General features: G+C 32.2%; 1 protein-coding gene across 2 annotated transcripts in view; it reads right to left on the bottom strand.

Moving 5' to 3' along the window:
- Positions 1-15,491, bottom strand: part of HEATR5B (HEAT repeat containing 5B) — a 147,087-nt gene that overhangs the window by 106,430 nt on the left and 25,166 nt on the right. For both annotated transcript variants that reach the window (XM_007476089.2, XM_001380840.4), the window contains 9 exons: positions 15,265-15,420; positions 11,220-11,470; positions 9,392-9,503; positions 7,680-7,832; positions 6,997-7,096; positions 4,734-4,843; positions 4,004-4,167; positions 3,207-3,382; positions 877-982 (listed from right to left, as the gene is read on the bottom strand). In XM_007476089.2, coding sequence (XP_007476151.2) covers positions 877-982; positions 3,207-3,382; positions 4,004-4,167; positions 4,734-4,843; positions 6,997-7,096; positions 7,680-7,832; positions 9,392-9,503; positions 11,220-11,470; positions 15,265-15,420 — 1,328 coding nt within the window. The remainder of the gene's footprint in view (positions 1-876; positions 983-3,206; positions 3,383-4,003; positions 4,168-4,733; positions 4,844-6,996; positions 7,097-7,679; positions 7,833-9,391; positions 9,504-11,219; positions 11,471-15,264; positions 15,421-15,491) is intronic.

Consider the following 15,491-nt stretch of genomic DNA (forward strand, 5'->3'; position numbering starts at 1 on the left):
TATTTTATTAATCCTTACCTTCTATCTTAGAATCAATACTGTGTATTGGTTCCAAGGCAGAAGAGTAGAAAGGGCTAAGCAATGGGAAGGTAAGTGACTTGCCCAGGGTCACACAGCTAGGAAATGACTGAGACTAGATTTGAACCCAGGTCCTCCCATCTCTAGATCCAGCTCTCAATCCCCTGAGTCATCTAGCTGCTCCCAGCAGTTTCTTTTAAAGGTAACAAATGTAATATGTAAAGTTGTCAGCCTAAAAATAAGAGCAAATATAAAATCACCAGCAGGAACATCAAAAATAACTTGTCATAAAGTTATATTTAAGTCATCATAATGGCAAAAAATTGTTTAGGCATACCAAAAATGAGACATTTAAGTTATTTATCAGTAGTAGTTGAGAGTTAGAGTAATAAGAGAGGATAGAACAATAGACTTTGAGATAGAAAGACATTTGTTCAAAATGTGCCTTAAACACTTATTATGACCCTAGACAATTCAGCTAACCTTTATAAGCCTCACTTTCCTCATTTATAAAATGAAAGGGTTGGACTCAATGAACTCTAAGGTCCCTTAAAACTTAAAATTTATTATTCTAATAAGCCTAATTAGGCAAATTATATTCCACTTTACTTTTTTTTATTTATTCAGTAGTTGAAGCTATTCTATGATATCCTATTTTGTTATAATTAAAAGTAAATTATAATACAATCATATAGGATAAATATAGAATATTTAAGTACTATCAATTTATCTTAACACACTTTAATTAGGTATATGATAAATGTATTATTGGTCATGATTAAATTATTTAAGAGCATGACCTTATGATTCAGATTAATAATTACAAATTAGTACTTATACTTTTCATGGTCATATTACCTTTAATGCACTGAGAACAGCAGTGAAAATGTTAAGTTGTACAGCCTGCTGACGAACACCTTTAGCTTGCTTGACACACTCAGCAAAATGATCCAGCATTTGTAATCTGTAATATCAAAATGAAGATGTGTAAAAATTCATTTTTATCAAAAAGAAATGATAACATAATTAGCTTAAGTATGAACTAATTATAAAATAAATAACATTCCAGAGTGTCTTTTTTCATTCCTTTCTTATTGTCATCAGATCTGGTTCTGAACAAGCCTGCCCTAATATCCATGTTCCTACTAAGAGCAAACCAGCAGTCAAAATATTAAATTAATGGGTGCTAAGAAAGAATAACCATAAAAATACCCATAATAAAATTTAAAAATGTTTCATCTTATATATAAAATATATGTTACTCCCACAGAGTATATCTTCATCTCTCATCCTTAGAGTCTGCTTAGCTTTTGGCTCAGGTCAAGAGGTTCAACTTTGGTTATTTATTGAACCCTAGGGATGAACATGAGGACTAGAAGGAGGGAGAAAGTTTGTGTATCCCTCAAGTTGAAGTAAGAAAAACAGCTTAAGAACAAGGAAAATTCTTTAAGTTATTTTGTTTAAGGGGCAATGAGACAGTTCCAACTTCTAAAAGAAGATGGCTGACATCTACCATTTCACCACCCACCAATTCAAACACTAACTCTGGCCATAAAGACTTTGGAAAATCAGGTCCAAACTCAAATGTGTTGTGATCTATGGGACACTCCCTAATCAATCACCCCCAGAGATCATGATGGCTCAGAGACAAGTTTGAAGATACTGGGTAAGCTTTGGGTATCAAATCAATTAAGATCTTTTATCAGTAAGAAGAATACCATATTATTCTCTAGAAAGGCCTTCACCATTCAGTTTACTCAAATCTAAACGTATTCAAATTTGTTTCTACAGGTGACAGGTATGGTGTCATTCAGTCCCAACTTTCTGCTTCCACATGGGATTATCATAAAGTTCCAGGACTTGCCCCTATATGTGAGTTATGATTTTTATTGGGTTCAGGAGACTCATACCAACTTTTTATCAGTAACTAGCTATATGACTGTGAAAAAGATATATAACCTCTTTGGGCTTGAAGTTTTTTCTACAATAAAATTTTTCTAACAAAAAGGACATTTTCAGCAAAGAACATAATTTTGGCACCCCCAAATAGAATTGTTTTTGTCTATTTTTGCTCATGCTAGATCAGAAATTCCTAAACTTCTTTTTGTGTTAAAGATCATTTAGGTAAAGTTCATGGACCCTATTTCAGCTTTAAGAGCAAAAAATAAGATATATAGGACTACAAAGAAAATCAATTATATTGAAATGTAGTTATCAAAATATTTTATAACTTTATTGGAAAGTAAAATAAAAGTTTTATATTTTGATTATATTCTTTCTTAAATTAATTGTACTGTACTTTGTACTTTACATCATAAAGTACTTTAAAAACATGTACTTTATCTTATAAAGATGAGACTACTAGTCCAATGCAGGTAAAGCTTTACTTTTGAATAATGCTGATGGTTTTATTTCCACTGAAACTTATACACTCCATGCTCCTTGTGACCACTAGTACAAATATGCAACATAACTGATTAAATTCTTTGAAGTGTATTGGGAATTGGCAAAGCTAACTCTCCTATCCGAGGAACCTATAATTTTACTTTCCCCTCATTATCACACCCTAACCAAATAAGTCCTAGTCAGAGGCAAGAAAATAATTCATTTGATTAACAAGGATTAATCACATAGTAGTTTAAAATTTCTAACAATCCAATTAGATTAAAAGTGTCAAAAGTGAGTTGCTATTATTTATGATAAATGTGCAAAGCATCAACTTAAAACTGTAAGTGGTGTTAAGTTCATGTGAAAGTATATAACAGAAAATGCAATGGAAAAAGACAAATTCTAAATATCAGAAAATAGCACTGAACTTATTATCAGCTAAACTTTCCCTAGGAGTTCTTCTTTACATACCAGCTTTTTCAGCAAAGAACATAATTTAGTAAACTCTTTTATGGAAATCATCTGAATTAACAGACAACCCTCAAAATAGTGGCCTCCTGATAAGATTTTCTTTCTTTTTTTAAATTTCATTTTCACTTAATTTTATTTTTGCTCTGATAGATTTTTCTATAGCTACTGTAATTGATTTTTTTCATAAGAAAAAAGCTTTTTACATGGTTTCAAATGATGTGAAATTTGTATTTAGTTTATTAAAACAAGTCTTTAGAATAATTTCAATTAAAGATTAGTAATTATTTGGAATAATTACAAAAACTGATCTTACTCTAATTTATACTAACCTGTGTTTATAAGAAACGTGAGGAAATACTACACCAAAGAGAGCAACAGAAGCATCAATTACTGAGACACCAAGGGGAAGAGGACCAGGAACAGCTTCACCAGCAGGTATTCGTAAATAAATGGAGGATGGGTCATGCTCTAAAGCACCACTCCCAGATGCACTATTTGGCTGGAGCTGCAAAATAATCATATAAGAACTTTGCAAAACTTACTTTTTGAAGTATACTTTCTAAGTTCTTATGGGAAACAAAGGGTGTTAGTAAAAGGTATGAAAAACAAAAATAAGTGTTAAGACTTTTAAAAAATATTATTATTTATTTTTGTGTCAAGATTCTAAAAATTGCTTTTTAGAATTAATATCATCATAATGCTATCTGAAACAATTTGATGTAAAATTTTAGCAACTTCTAAAATATTGTCAATAGTGTATGTTAAAAATTGAAAACTTACCCACTTACTCAAATCTTAATCTTTATATGACCTTAGATGCCCGCCAAAAACCCTCTTTCCTACACCCTCTTCAGGTCTCTGCCCCTAGGCACCTCATAACAATAACAATAATATCAAGGGCACCTAAATCTAAAGTGAACTGAATAATTTGGAACAACCTCTTCAAATTCGAGGGCTAGAGATACAGCTCAACCAACAATTTCCATAATGTTACCTTTAGGTCTCAAGTCTTAGTTAATCTTAAGTCTGTTTTCTTTTTAAGTAACAACGTAAAATCATAAAGATGACTTTTGCAATGACATCTCCTTTTTACAAAGAAAAAATTTTAAATTATATGATCTACTACCTGATCTTCAATTGATTTATGATCAGTTTCTTGAAGCCAGGAACCAAGAAGAACACTATCATCATAATGGCAGAGAGATCTGAGAAGGGAGGTAGTTGTATTGGCAGAATTATCTGTCAAAGTAAATTCTGCCACCAGCTCCCTAAGAAGTGCATTAAAAGATCCTAAAAAACAGAACTACGAGTTAGAAAGCGAAAAATACTTTTAATACTTTAAAGAAATAAATGGTCCACAAACAAGTATCCTAACAATAAAATTATTCTAGAATAATACTACTTCAGTCAACTGGCATTAAATAAGTAAATTTTCTTCCCTTCACATTACTAAAAGCAACTATGACTTAATTTTTAAAAAATAATTCTTACTGAAATGAGGAAGTGCCACTTTTTATTATCTATAAGAATATCACTAGTTGATAATTTTAGGATATTTTGATCAAAACTCTTTAAACAACCAAAAACAAAGTACACAATAAATAATTCTAAACATCTTTCAAGTGATATATTTAATGTACAAGGCAATTAAAAAAATCATGCGAAGATTCTTGTTCTACAAAGACACATCAACAGTTTATATCAAACATTTATATAGTCCTTTATGCCAAGTACATTATTTCTTCCCATAAATCCTAAAATAGCCACATTATGAATGTGTGAAATACAGAATTAAATATAGAAATATTAAATGAGAATCATTAATAGACTATTACAATATTGTAAATTCTAAATACCTTCATAAGTTTTGGGAGGTAACAATGCCAAAATATCATAAAGCCTTAAACGGACCATTGCAGCACTAGCCTTCAGATGAGCTCCATGGGCTTTAATTACAGATGGAATGCTAAAATAACAAAAGGGGGAATTACAGTGGCTTAATTTAGCAAAAATATTTTATAAACAGATATCTGAAATATAAGAACTGCAAAAATTCAATAAATAATTGTACATTCTTTTTTCTGCACTATCTATACCAATCAATCACATTTTAAAAGCATTTTCTAGAGGTCAGTTACTGTGCTAAATGCCAAATATAAAAAGAAATGCAAAAAGTCCTTGTTCCTCAGAGAGTTTATCTTAATGGGTAACAATTTATAGGCAGACAGACAAAGGGTTTATAGAAGATAACCTAAAAAGTAAACCCAAGGCAATTTTAAGAAGGCAGGAGCAACTTGGGGAAAAATCATAAAAAGAAACTGCTTCTATAGAAGATGTTTAGCCATCTTGAAGGAATCTAAGGACAATAAGGGAAGATGGTAAAGTACGATAGACATAAAAGCCAATGCAAAATCATGGAGATGGAATTATAAAGATAAAATGAATTGCTATTTGTAAAGCACTTTGCAAGTCTCAAAGTGTTTTTGTTGTTTTTTTAAACCTTTACCTTCCATCTTAGAATCAATACTAGGTATTGGTTCTAAGGCAGAAGAGCAGTAAGGGTTAGGCAATGGGGATTAAATGACTTGCCCAGGGTCACACAGTTAGGAAGTGTCTGAGGCCAGATTTAAACCCAGGACCTCCAGTCTCCGGGCCTGACCTACAATCCACTGAGCCACCCAGCTGTCCCCATCAAAGTGTTTTAGAAATGCTTGCTATTATTGTTCTTATTGTCATTTATACTAGCAAATAGTATCAATTAAGCAATTTGATTGGACCATGGGATATATGGAAGGGAGTAATATGTAAGAAAACCAGAAAGATAAGAAAGGACCAAGTTGTGAAGAGGCTCAAATGTTAAATGGAGTAACTGAGAGGCATTATACTTTATTGAGTTGAAGTGGGGTTAATTGTAACTTCATCAGACTTTTGTCTTAGCAGAATTTAATGGTAGGTGTGCAAAAGATATAATGGAGTGGAGTACTTGAGGCAACAAGGCCAATTAGGAGACAATGGAGTAGTACAGATAAGAGGTTGTATAAGTCTGTATAAGGGTGGTGGCTATGGATACACATATTAGTTGAGAAAGAAGAGTGTCAAGATTTGGCAAATGATTTGATATCTGGGGTGACAGAGTGAGGAACTGAAGATGACACTGAAGTTAGGAACCTAGGCAACTGAAAGGATGGTAGTAATAGAAAAGTTCAGGGGAAGGATAAGTTTAAGGAGGAAGATAACTAATTATTTGGATTGAAATTCATGATATTACACTTGAGCTTAGAAAACAGAAAAGAATTAAATTTATAAAACTAGGAATCATTGGCATAGACACTAAAATTGCATTAATGGATGCTGTTGAAATCACCAAGTAAGAAAACACAGAGAAAAGAGAAGTGAGATCAAGACAGACTTAGGATATCCACATTTAGTGAACCTGAAGTAGTTTAAGATCTGACAAAGAATACTAAGAAAGAACAGTCAAGAAGGAAGAGAACCAAGAGAAAGTTCTATTACAAAAAAAAAAAAACTAGAGAAAAAATATTCAAGAAGAGATGGTTAATAGTATCAAACACTATTGCTAAGAGGTCAAGAAGAATGACCATTAAGTAAAAGGATTTGTCAATTATGAGATTGCCAATGACATTGTAGAGAGAAACTGTAGTTGAATAATGAGCCATAACAGAAGCCATAACATAAAAGGTTTGAAAGAGAAAGAGAAAAGTAGTGGAAGAACCAGATGTGGATGGATTTTTTTCAGAGTTTAGTTGAGAAGCCATAGAATAAGAATAATAAAGATAATTTCATTTTATTTTCATCTCAGCAAATATTTATTAAGCAGCTACTTTACTAGATGAAAAGCACTGTGCTAGGTACTGGGGAAAGAAAAATTTAAAAATTGTCCCTATTTCCAGGACATTCACATTCATTGCTAACCAAAGAAATTAAGAACATTCAAACTTACATCCATTTTCTTCTTTACATTATAAGGTCATTTTAAGCCAAGAAATTAGATTTTGTACTTTTTTCATTTTTTAATGTATTCTATGGTGTCAATGTACAAAACCAAAATGAGAGGTTAAACCATTCATAAAGCACATTATTTGTCAAACTGTTACTTACTGTGACATCATCGTCATGGCACATTCAATAGGAGTCATCAATTTTCTTATCACATCCTCAGTTAGGAGCTCAGGACAATGAGCAACAAAACTCCGCATTGCTCAATTAAATAAAAAAAACAAACATAATATAACTTGGGAAGTAAATAAATTAAACTGGGAAATGATTAATTATGGACATATATGGGGCCTTTTTTAGTTAAAAAATCTTGAAAAAGTGAAATAAAAATTCTCAAAGAATAAATTATTAGTTGTATTCAATATCATGTGAGAAAAAACAAACTGTGGTTGTATTTTTGTTCTAATGTTGGTGAAACCTAAAAAAGAAAAATTTTTAAAGACAGATATCTATTTGATATTTAAGCATAAGACATTTTCTTTTTTTAATTGAATTTTCCTTATTGTTCACTTTTGTGAGTAATCTTGTAAAACCAAATCCCCAAAACATAAACCCAAATAAACAAGTTAAACTCCTGGAATAACAAAGAACACTAAACTTATGTTTCTTCCCACAAAAATAGAGATAGAAGTAAGTGGTAGCAAGAATAGTTAAATTCTAATCTAGCTTAATTACAACAGGAGCTCAGTGAATTTACTGTTACATATCAAAAGATACTTTCATTCACTCAAGGAACTTCTTCTCATATGATAATTTTTGAAAGCCAAATCAATTTCAGTCCTTACCACATAAAGCTCCAGCTCTGCCTTCCAATGTTACCTGCCAAGTAAAAGAATCTCCTCGTGCCTTTTCAGCTTCTAGCTCCTTTAAGGAACGAGGAAAGACATTTCGCCATAATAGTAACATTTTGGGTAGATGGTAACGAACAACAGAAGGACCTAATTAAGAAAATGAGAAAAATAACCTATATATTTAATCATATAAAATACAAAATGATGGCTACTGATAATGTAAATTAAAGGTCAAGGAAAGAAAATCTAGGCATATTTTAAAATAGTCCTAAGCATCCACAGAGTTCCTGCTTTGAAATAAAATACTGCTATTCTTAATTTTTTAACAAAATACTTTTCCTTACCCCTTCACCTTTAATGTAATCAACTATTATTAACAATACATTTCTCTATTTTAAAAAAGGTAAATAAGACATTAAAAGCATGTTTCAAATGACATTAGACTATTTTGACTTCTTTAAAATTGCCTTATGCATTTTTCTTCACTATAAAAATTATAATTTTCTAAAATAGCTACATTATATAAGAAATATTTGTGTCAACCTTTATTCTTATAACTGATTGAAGACTTCATTCCACAATGTTTATTCTAGTTTTAAAAGAAAAATATTAACCAATTTAAAAAGGAGCTTTATAATTAAATAAAATGTGCTTTTTAATATACTGGGGAGGAAAATTAATAAAGTTTTACATAAAAAAGAGAATTTCACTATAATAAACCATTAAGTCTTAGTACCCAAGTATAACTATGAAAATAAATGTTAAAATAATGCTTAATCATATTTTATTATGTCATTTAGTTACATAAATACTTATAACAACTTTTTAAATAGTTATTTCCTAAAAATATATACAGTTTTATTTCTATAACAACTGTAGTTTTACATGGAACATAAATTTAGGGGTCTAGGAAAACATTAGTAATCTAGCAATCTAGCCTTCTAAAAAAGTTACTACCAGGGTAAATGGGCAGCTCAGTAGATTGAGAGTCAGGCCTAGAGATGGGAGATCCTAGGTTCAAATCTGGCCTCAGACACTTCCCAGCTGTGTGACCCTGGGCAAGTCACTTGACCCCCATTGCCTAGCCCTTACCACTCTTCTGCCTTGGAGCCAATACCCAGTATTGACTCCAAGACAGAAGGTAAGGGTTTAAAAAAAAAAAAAAAACTTACTACCTTTGGATCACTTTGACAAAACAGACTATCTTCTAAGAGATAGGCATAATTCATTGTAGCATTTTGTTAATTTGATTTTTAAAAGTTATATTGAAAAGGATAACCTGGGTCACTCAACTTTATTTTTCTGCTTCTTAAGATTTTCCTCAAATCATTAAGATTTAAAAAATATTAAGTGAGAATAATCCTGAGAGACTACAAGAATACCTGAGCTCAAGTTCCTAGTTTTGTCTCTCTCTTTGCTGGCAATCATATTTTTTTAAAATCCAGACTTAACAACATTCAAAGAAAATACAAGCATTGTGTACTTTCTGAATCTTTTGTATTGCCTTCCTGGACAACTAATGATGGAAACACGATATGCTTATGCAGCTTGGTCCTAAATGTAATAATAATATAACATTTCTATTTCTTAGTGTCACTCAAACCATAGAATTTGAAGTACAAAAATTATTTTAAACTTTTTTTATGCTTACTCTCACAAGAAAAAGTAAAAATCCAAATTAAATAGAATAATAGAATTAATCATACCTAAAGTCATAAGAGCTCCAAGTAGAAGCCATCCAGCTTGAGTACGCTGCAAAGACAGCCTACTATTTTGAGCAGCAGTTCGTAAGAGGTCTTCAGCAATGCTTACTACCATCTGCAAAGAAAATGTTAAATTTTAACTTTAAGTAAATCTAAGGAAGGAAGGAAGGAAAGAAACAAGTATTTATTAAGGGTAAATATTTTGCAAATATTTCTTATTCAATATTCACAATAAATCTGAAAGGAAAATGTTATTGCTTATCCCTATTTTCCAGTTAAGGAAACTGAGACAGAGTTTAAGTGACTGATATAAGATCATATAGTCAGTAAGAGCCTTAGGCTGAATTTTAATTCAGATCTTCCTGATTCTAGATACACAGAACTCTATCCACTAAGATAGCAGGGTTTTTTTTTTCTTTTCTTTTTGGGGGGCTTGGGGGTGTCTTTTTTGGTATTCCCAGCCTGGCACAATATAAGTGCTTAAAAATTGTTTCCTAAATTTGCCACCTGACTCAAATATAATCTTCATTAGCATGTTCTCAAGTAAGAAAACAAAACCACAAAATCAAAAAGCCAGGAGACACTGATATATTCTAGTCCCAGTTCTATTGATCACTGGTGAAACCCTAGGCAAGTCACTTTAATTCAATTATGTACTGAGCACTTACTTGTGCTTGATACTTTACTATAGAGGAAACAAAGAAGTATAAGATAATTTTTGTCTTCAAAGATTTCAAATCTTTGAGGGAGGATAGGATATTTACAAACAGAAAGACTATGAATCAGTTTAAGCACTCAAATTAGTGGCAAAAGTGCATGAAGAAGAAGAGATCAATGAAGATTGAAAGGATAAAGCAAGATTCCATGGAGGAGGTAGCTGGGAAACACATTATGAGATGGATAAAGACCAATTTCTCTATTAAAAGGAGAATATTTGACCTCCATCTATCCCACAAAAAAGGCGTAAATACAAATTAAGCTAGCTGGTAGAATATCACAATATTAAAATAAGATATTCACCTTTACCCTCAACAACTATGGACAAAAGAATTTCTTGTTAATAATTATGAAAACAATCAACAAAATAGTAAATGCAAAATTATGATTCCTTAACATTGATGGTTCACAGTTTTTGGGGGGGCATGTTAGAATAAAATAAATGAAAAGCTTTATTCATGAAAGCAAAAATAGAGCTCTAATAATTACTATAAGAAAAGCTCTATAGTCCAAGTAAATTTACGTAATGATATAATATATGAAATCTTTGAAAACATCTAAAGCAGAGTTGAATATAAAACTTCCATTCCAATTTGTCAATTATGATTACTAACAGAATATAGTGTTATGAATCTTCTATAATCTCTGAGGTCTCTCCCAATTCTTGAGATTTGGGTATTTTAAAGTCCTATTCCTATCCATTATCATAATATGGACATGACTGTGGGTTCTTAAAGGCTATATACAAGCAGAATAAAAGCTTTACATGTCCTGACAAGGTGGCAAAGGGTTAGAATGTATATCTGTGTTGTAAAAGAATCAGTCTTATTCAAAATTTGGAAAGGCTCAACACCAGCTTGGCTGTAGGATAATAATGAGTTAAGTTTTAAATGTATTATATTTGATAATGGTAGAGTGAGTACCCCCAAGAAAATAAATATTGAAGACTGAAATAAAATATTGAAATTTCTAATGCACCTAAATATAGTTCTTAGAATTTTTAGTTTTTAACTGTTATCATTATTGCTATACTGTAGTACAATCTAGTGTCACAAAGAGTAAATGCTCATCAAATATATATGGTTAATGACAATATCTATAATCTACATTTTACCTTTCCTTTGGCATGAGGAATACCCAATGGGCACTGATGTACTCCACCTAACAAGGCAGCCATTGCAAAACTGTAACCACTAACAGCTTCAGGTGAGGTCTTCAAATTATTGAGCCTTTCAGCACATCTGTCTATAAATGGAGTCAACTGGAAAGGCAAAGCCACAGCTACACAACGCAAACACCATGCTGCAGCAAGTCGGGCAGCCATACTTGGATGCAGAAGCACTGAAGTTACAGTCTCCAAAAGACCTGAAAATGAAAAAAACTCTCTTTTGAAAAATTTCACCAAACAAAAAGAATAGAATGCAATAATAAAAATCAGAATAACTGGTCTCACCACAGATAGTTTTGTAACCTAGCAAAAGGATATTTTTAATCAGTTGTTTATTAACATTAATGTACTTTGGGGCAGTTAGGTGGCTCAGTGGATTGAGAGCCAGGCCTAAAGATGGGAGAACCTGGGTTCAAATCTGCCTCAGATACTTCCTAGCTCTGTGACCCTGGGCAAGTCACTTACCCCCATTGCTTAGCCCTACCACAATTCACAGTATTGATTCTAAGACATAAGGTAAACGTTTTTCAAAAATTTTAAAAAAGTATGTACTTCAAGGGCACTATCTGAAATAAAAAATAGTAGTTATAGTTATATTCAATAAAATGTTTGATTTAGAAATTGTTAGGGTCCGGGTTGTCACCCACCACCACGGAAGACCAATAGACAATGCAATCAGGCAAAGGGTCGTTTATTAATCTGGTACTTACCAGGGGACTCAGCACAGAGTTCCAACTGTAGTTCGTGAATGTAGAGGTTTATATCCCTACTACCCCCCAGCATGTATGGCCCTCAAGTCCTTATCTGGTATGTACTATTGCTGGAACCTTGACATGTTTATGTTTTCTGCTGGGGGGGGGCGGGGTTCTGCTTGGCCCCTAAGTTCTTATCTGGTACATACTGCTATTGGGACTTTGATATGTTTATGTCTGCTTACAGATGTTCTGAACTTCCAGGGCCGGGCAGTTTCCTGCTCAGGCCTCCCTCATTATAAGCATAAGTATTTGTTACTTGAAATAAGCAACCTATACATTAGGAACATCAGAATAAAAAAATACCTGATAACATTTTAATTCATTTTTTAATCATTTAAATATAATTTTGACCTGATTCTAAATCCTGGCTTTGTTATTTAATAATTATGCAACTATGGAAAAAATCCCTTATCTTCTTCTGGCCTCAGCTTCCTTTTTCATAGAATATCTAGCTCTAAATATGTGAAGACTCAGCTAGGCTTCCTTTTATTCATTATCTCCTTTTCATGAAGTTGGATGGTTTATCCATAAGTGTATCTATAGATAAACTTTGAATGAAATTAAAAGACTATAAACTTGGGTTATCAGGTACTAGGTTTCTCTTTTCTCATGGACTCTGCTCTGGCCCATTTAACAAGAAAGAAAGGAAGAACCCTGTGGGCTCTGAATTATCGGACAGTCCAAGAAAAGAATAAAACCTATACAAAGAAAACATCAAAATCATATTATGGTAAATAGCTAAAAATGGATAATGAATTGATTTGGAACCAAAAAGGAGATGAGTGGGCCAGATTGCATTTGGAAAATTATACAATGTTTTTAGTGATCCCAAGGCTTTCCCTGAAAACAAGGGTCCAGCTTTTTTAAATAAATGGTAATACTGAAGGCCTTGAAGTCATGGTATATAGCATTCTATGAAGAATTGTGGCTACAGATCACACAAAGGACAATGGAGAAGTGTACCATATCGCCAATAAAAAATTATACAGGAGAAGTAGTATAAATGATTATTATCAGAGAGATGTATGACTGGAAAAGGAGGTGGGCTGCTGATATAAAAAGAATAAAAGAATAATTCATGAACAGAGGGTTGAGCTCATATCTATGCAAAGTTAAGGAATCAAGAATACTAAAAATACTTTGGGTGGATACCTATAAAGGAATTTGGAGAGTACATTGATAAGAATTACACAGGATTAAAAGTGAATAGGAACCAATAGAGAAAGTAAAGACATTGATGAGATAAAGATCCATCAAAAATCTATGTTAAATATACTTCATTAATGCAGAAATTCAAAAGAGGTGAATTGGATAATTCAACAGCCAAGAAATCAAGGTCCAGGTATCATGGTACCCAGGCCCACCTCACTGCTTTGTGCATTTTCACTCACTGTCTCCAGTGCAGAGAACATCACCTGGCTTTCCTGGATTCATTAAAACTTAAGCTAAAAGTATACCCTTCTGCAAGACACTTTTTTGCTGGTCCCCCTCAAATGTTAGCACCATTACTATGAGATGATATCCAATTTATCTTATCCATACATGGTTTTTATACACACGCATAAATACACATGAATATATAGATATATGTAAACAAAAGAGTATCTATGGGAAGCTAGGTGGTCTAGTGTAAAAAATGCCAAGCCAAAAGTCAGGAAGATCTGAGTTTTAATCTGGCCTCAGATACTTACTAGTTGTGTGACCCTGGAAAAACAATATAACCTTGTTTGCCTCCGTTTTCTCATGTAAAATTAGCTAGAGAAGGAAATGGCAAACGGCTTTAGTGTATTTGCCAAGAAAATGGCAAATGGGTTCACAAAGAGTCAAAGATCACTGAAAAAACTGAACAATGTCTTATTGGTATACAATTGTTTGAATGTTTTCTCCTCCCATTAGATTTTAAGATCCTTGAGAGCAAAGAAATGATTTTTTATATTCCTTGTATCCACAGCATTTAGCGCATAGTAGGTGCTTAATAAATTCTTGCTGACTTAACTCGATTATTCCTGATTTTCTCAATAATTTACCAAGGCAACCGAATAAAAGCTTCAAAAAAAAATTTAGGTGCCTAGGTACAACCAGGGACCTTAAACATACTCAAACACATATGTACATATACATACAGACTTACAACATTTACACATGATATAGATCTGAATCAGAAGAAGCTTTTTATTGGAGGAAAAACATTTATATGTATTAAACAAAATAGTAGGTGATAATAAAAAGAAGCATTTCAGGCAAAGTGCTATTTGAAATTTAAGGAGTGCAATAGCTTTCAGCTAGGCAAAAGGAAGAGGAAGGAATAATAAGAAACAATAGATCCCAGGTAGTTTCATTAACTAATGTTTCTGAGTTTTCTTGAATATAAAATTAAGATTATACTACCTTGAGTTTCATAAAGGTTTTTATATATATTGCTTATATATTTTTCTTAAATTCAAAAAGCATGTAGAAATATTTATTCAGTAACCATAAATTCAATTACTATATGAAAGGTGTTGTTAGGTTCTTTGGAAAAATAAAAATAACACAATTCTTCACCCTCAGAGAATTTATAGTTCTATGTGTAAATATCCAGTTTAACCACCTTATGAGAATTTTGATTGCCTGTGGTTACATACTCTGCCAATAACTATCACTTATGAAAATTGTCTTGTAGCAAAATAAAGCATCATTGTTTTTTAGTCATTCAGTCATGAACAACTCTTTGGGACCCTATGAATCATAGCATGACAATTCTCACCATGAGGTTTTCTTGGAAAAATAATCAATACAGTGTTTTGCCACTTCTGTTTCCAGGGAGATTAAGAAAAACAAAGGTTAAGTGACTTGCCTATGGTCACAGAGTTAGTAAGTGACAGAAGCTGGATTTAAATTCAAGTTTTTCTGATTCTTATTTGCTGAGCCACCTAGTTGCCTTGAATAAAGATCCTTACAAAATTGAATATTATATAATTTTTAAAAATGTGTCTGGAAGCACTTAGAGTTCTATATTCTTTATAACTAGGTCTTCTCTACTTCTGTCTAATCACTGTTAGTATAATTTTAAATTGCTTTCTAGAAGAGTTGAATCAATTCACAGATTAAATTAAAAATAATAAAAAAAAGTCTTACTAAGTTTGTAAAAAGATGACTAATTAAACAAATAATAAATTAAGTATCTGTTGTATTTTTACATTAAAAGTTTTTCCCAGATATTAAGAAAGACTTTTCCATGCAAGTCAAGTGCATACCTATAGATGCTTCCTGAATAAGAGGCGATGCAGTGGCATTTAAGCTTTGGACTAAGCTACCAAGCTCCTGTAGGGCACACACCATCACATGCTGACTTGCTGCTATGTCAGCTGCTCCAGATTTGTTTTCACTGCTTGTATCATTCACTACTGCTTCTGGAGAAACAAAGAAGTATTAGGTACTTAGTATGAGTAAATTAAAATTTTTACTTCAGGCTTCTTCCATT

Source organism: Monodelphis domestica, chromosome 1 (genome assembly GCF_027887165.1).
Source record: "Monodelphis domestica isolate mMonDom1 chromosome 1, mMonDom1.pri, whole genome shotgun sequence".
NCBI classification, from domain to species: Eukaryota; Metazoa; Chordata; class Mammalia; order Didelphimorphia; family Didelphidae; genus Monodelphis; species Monodelphis domestica.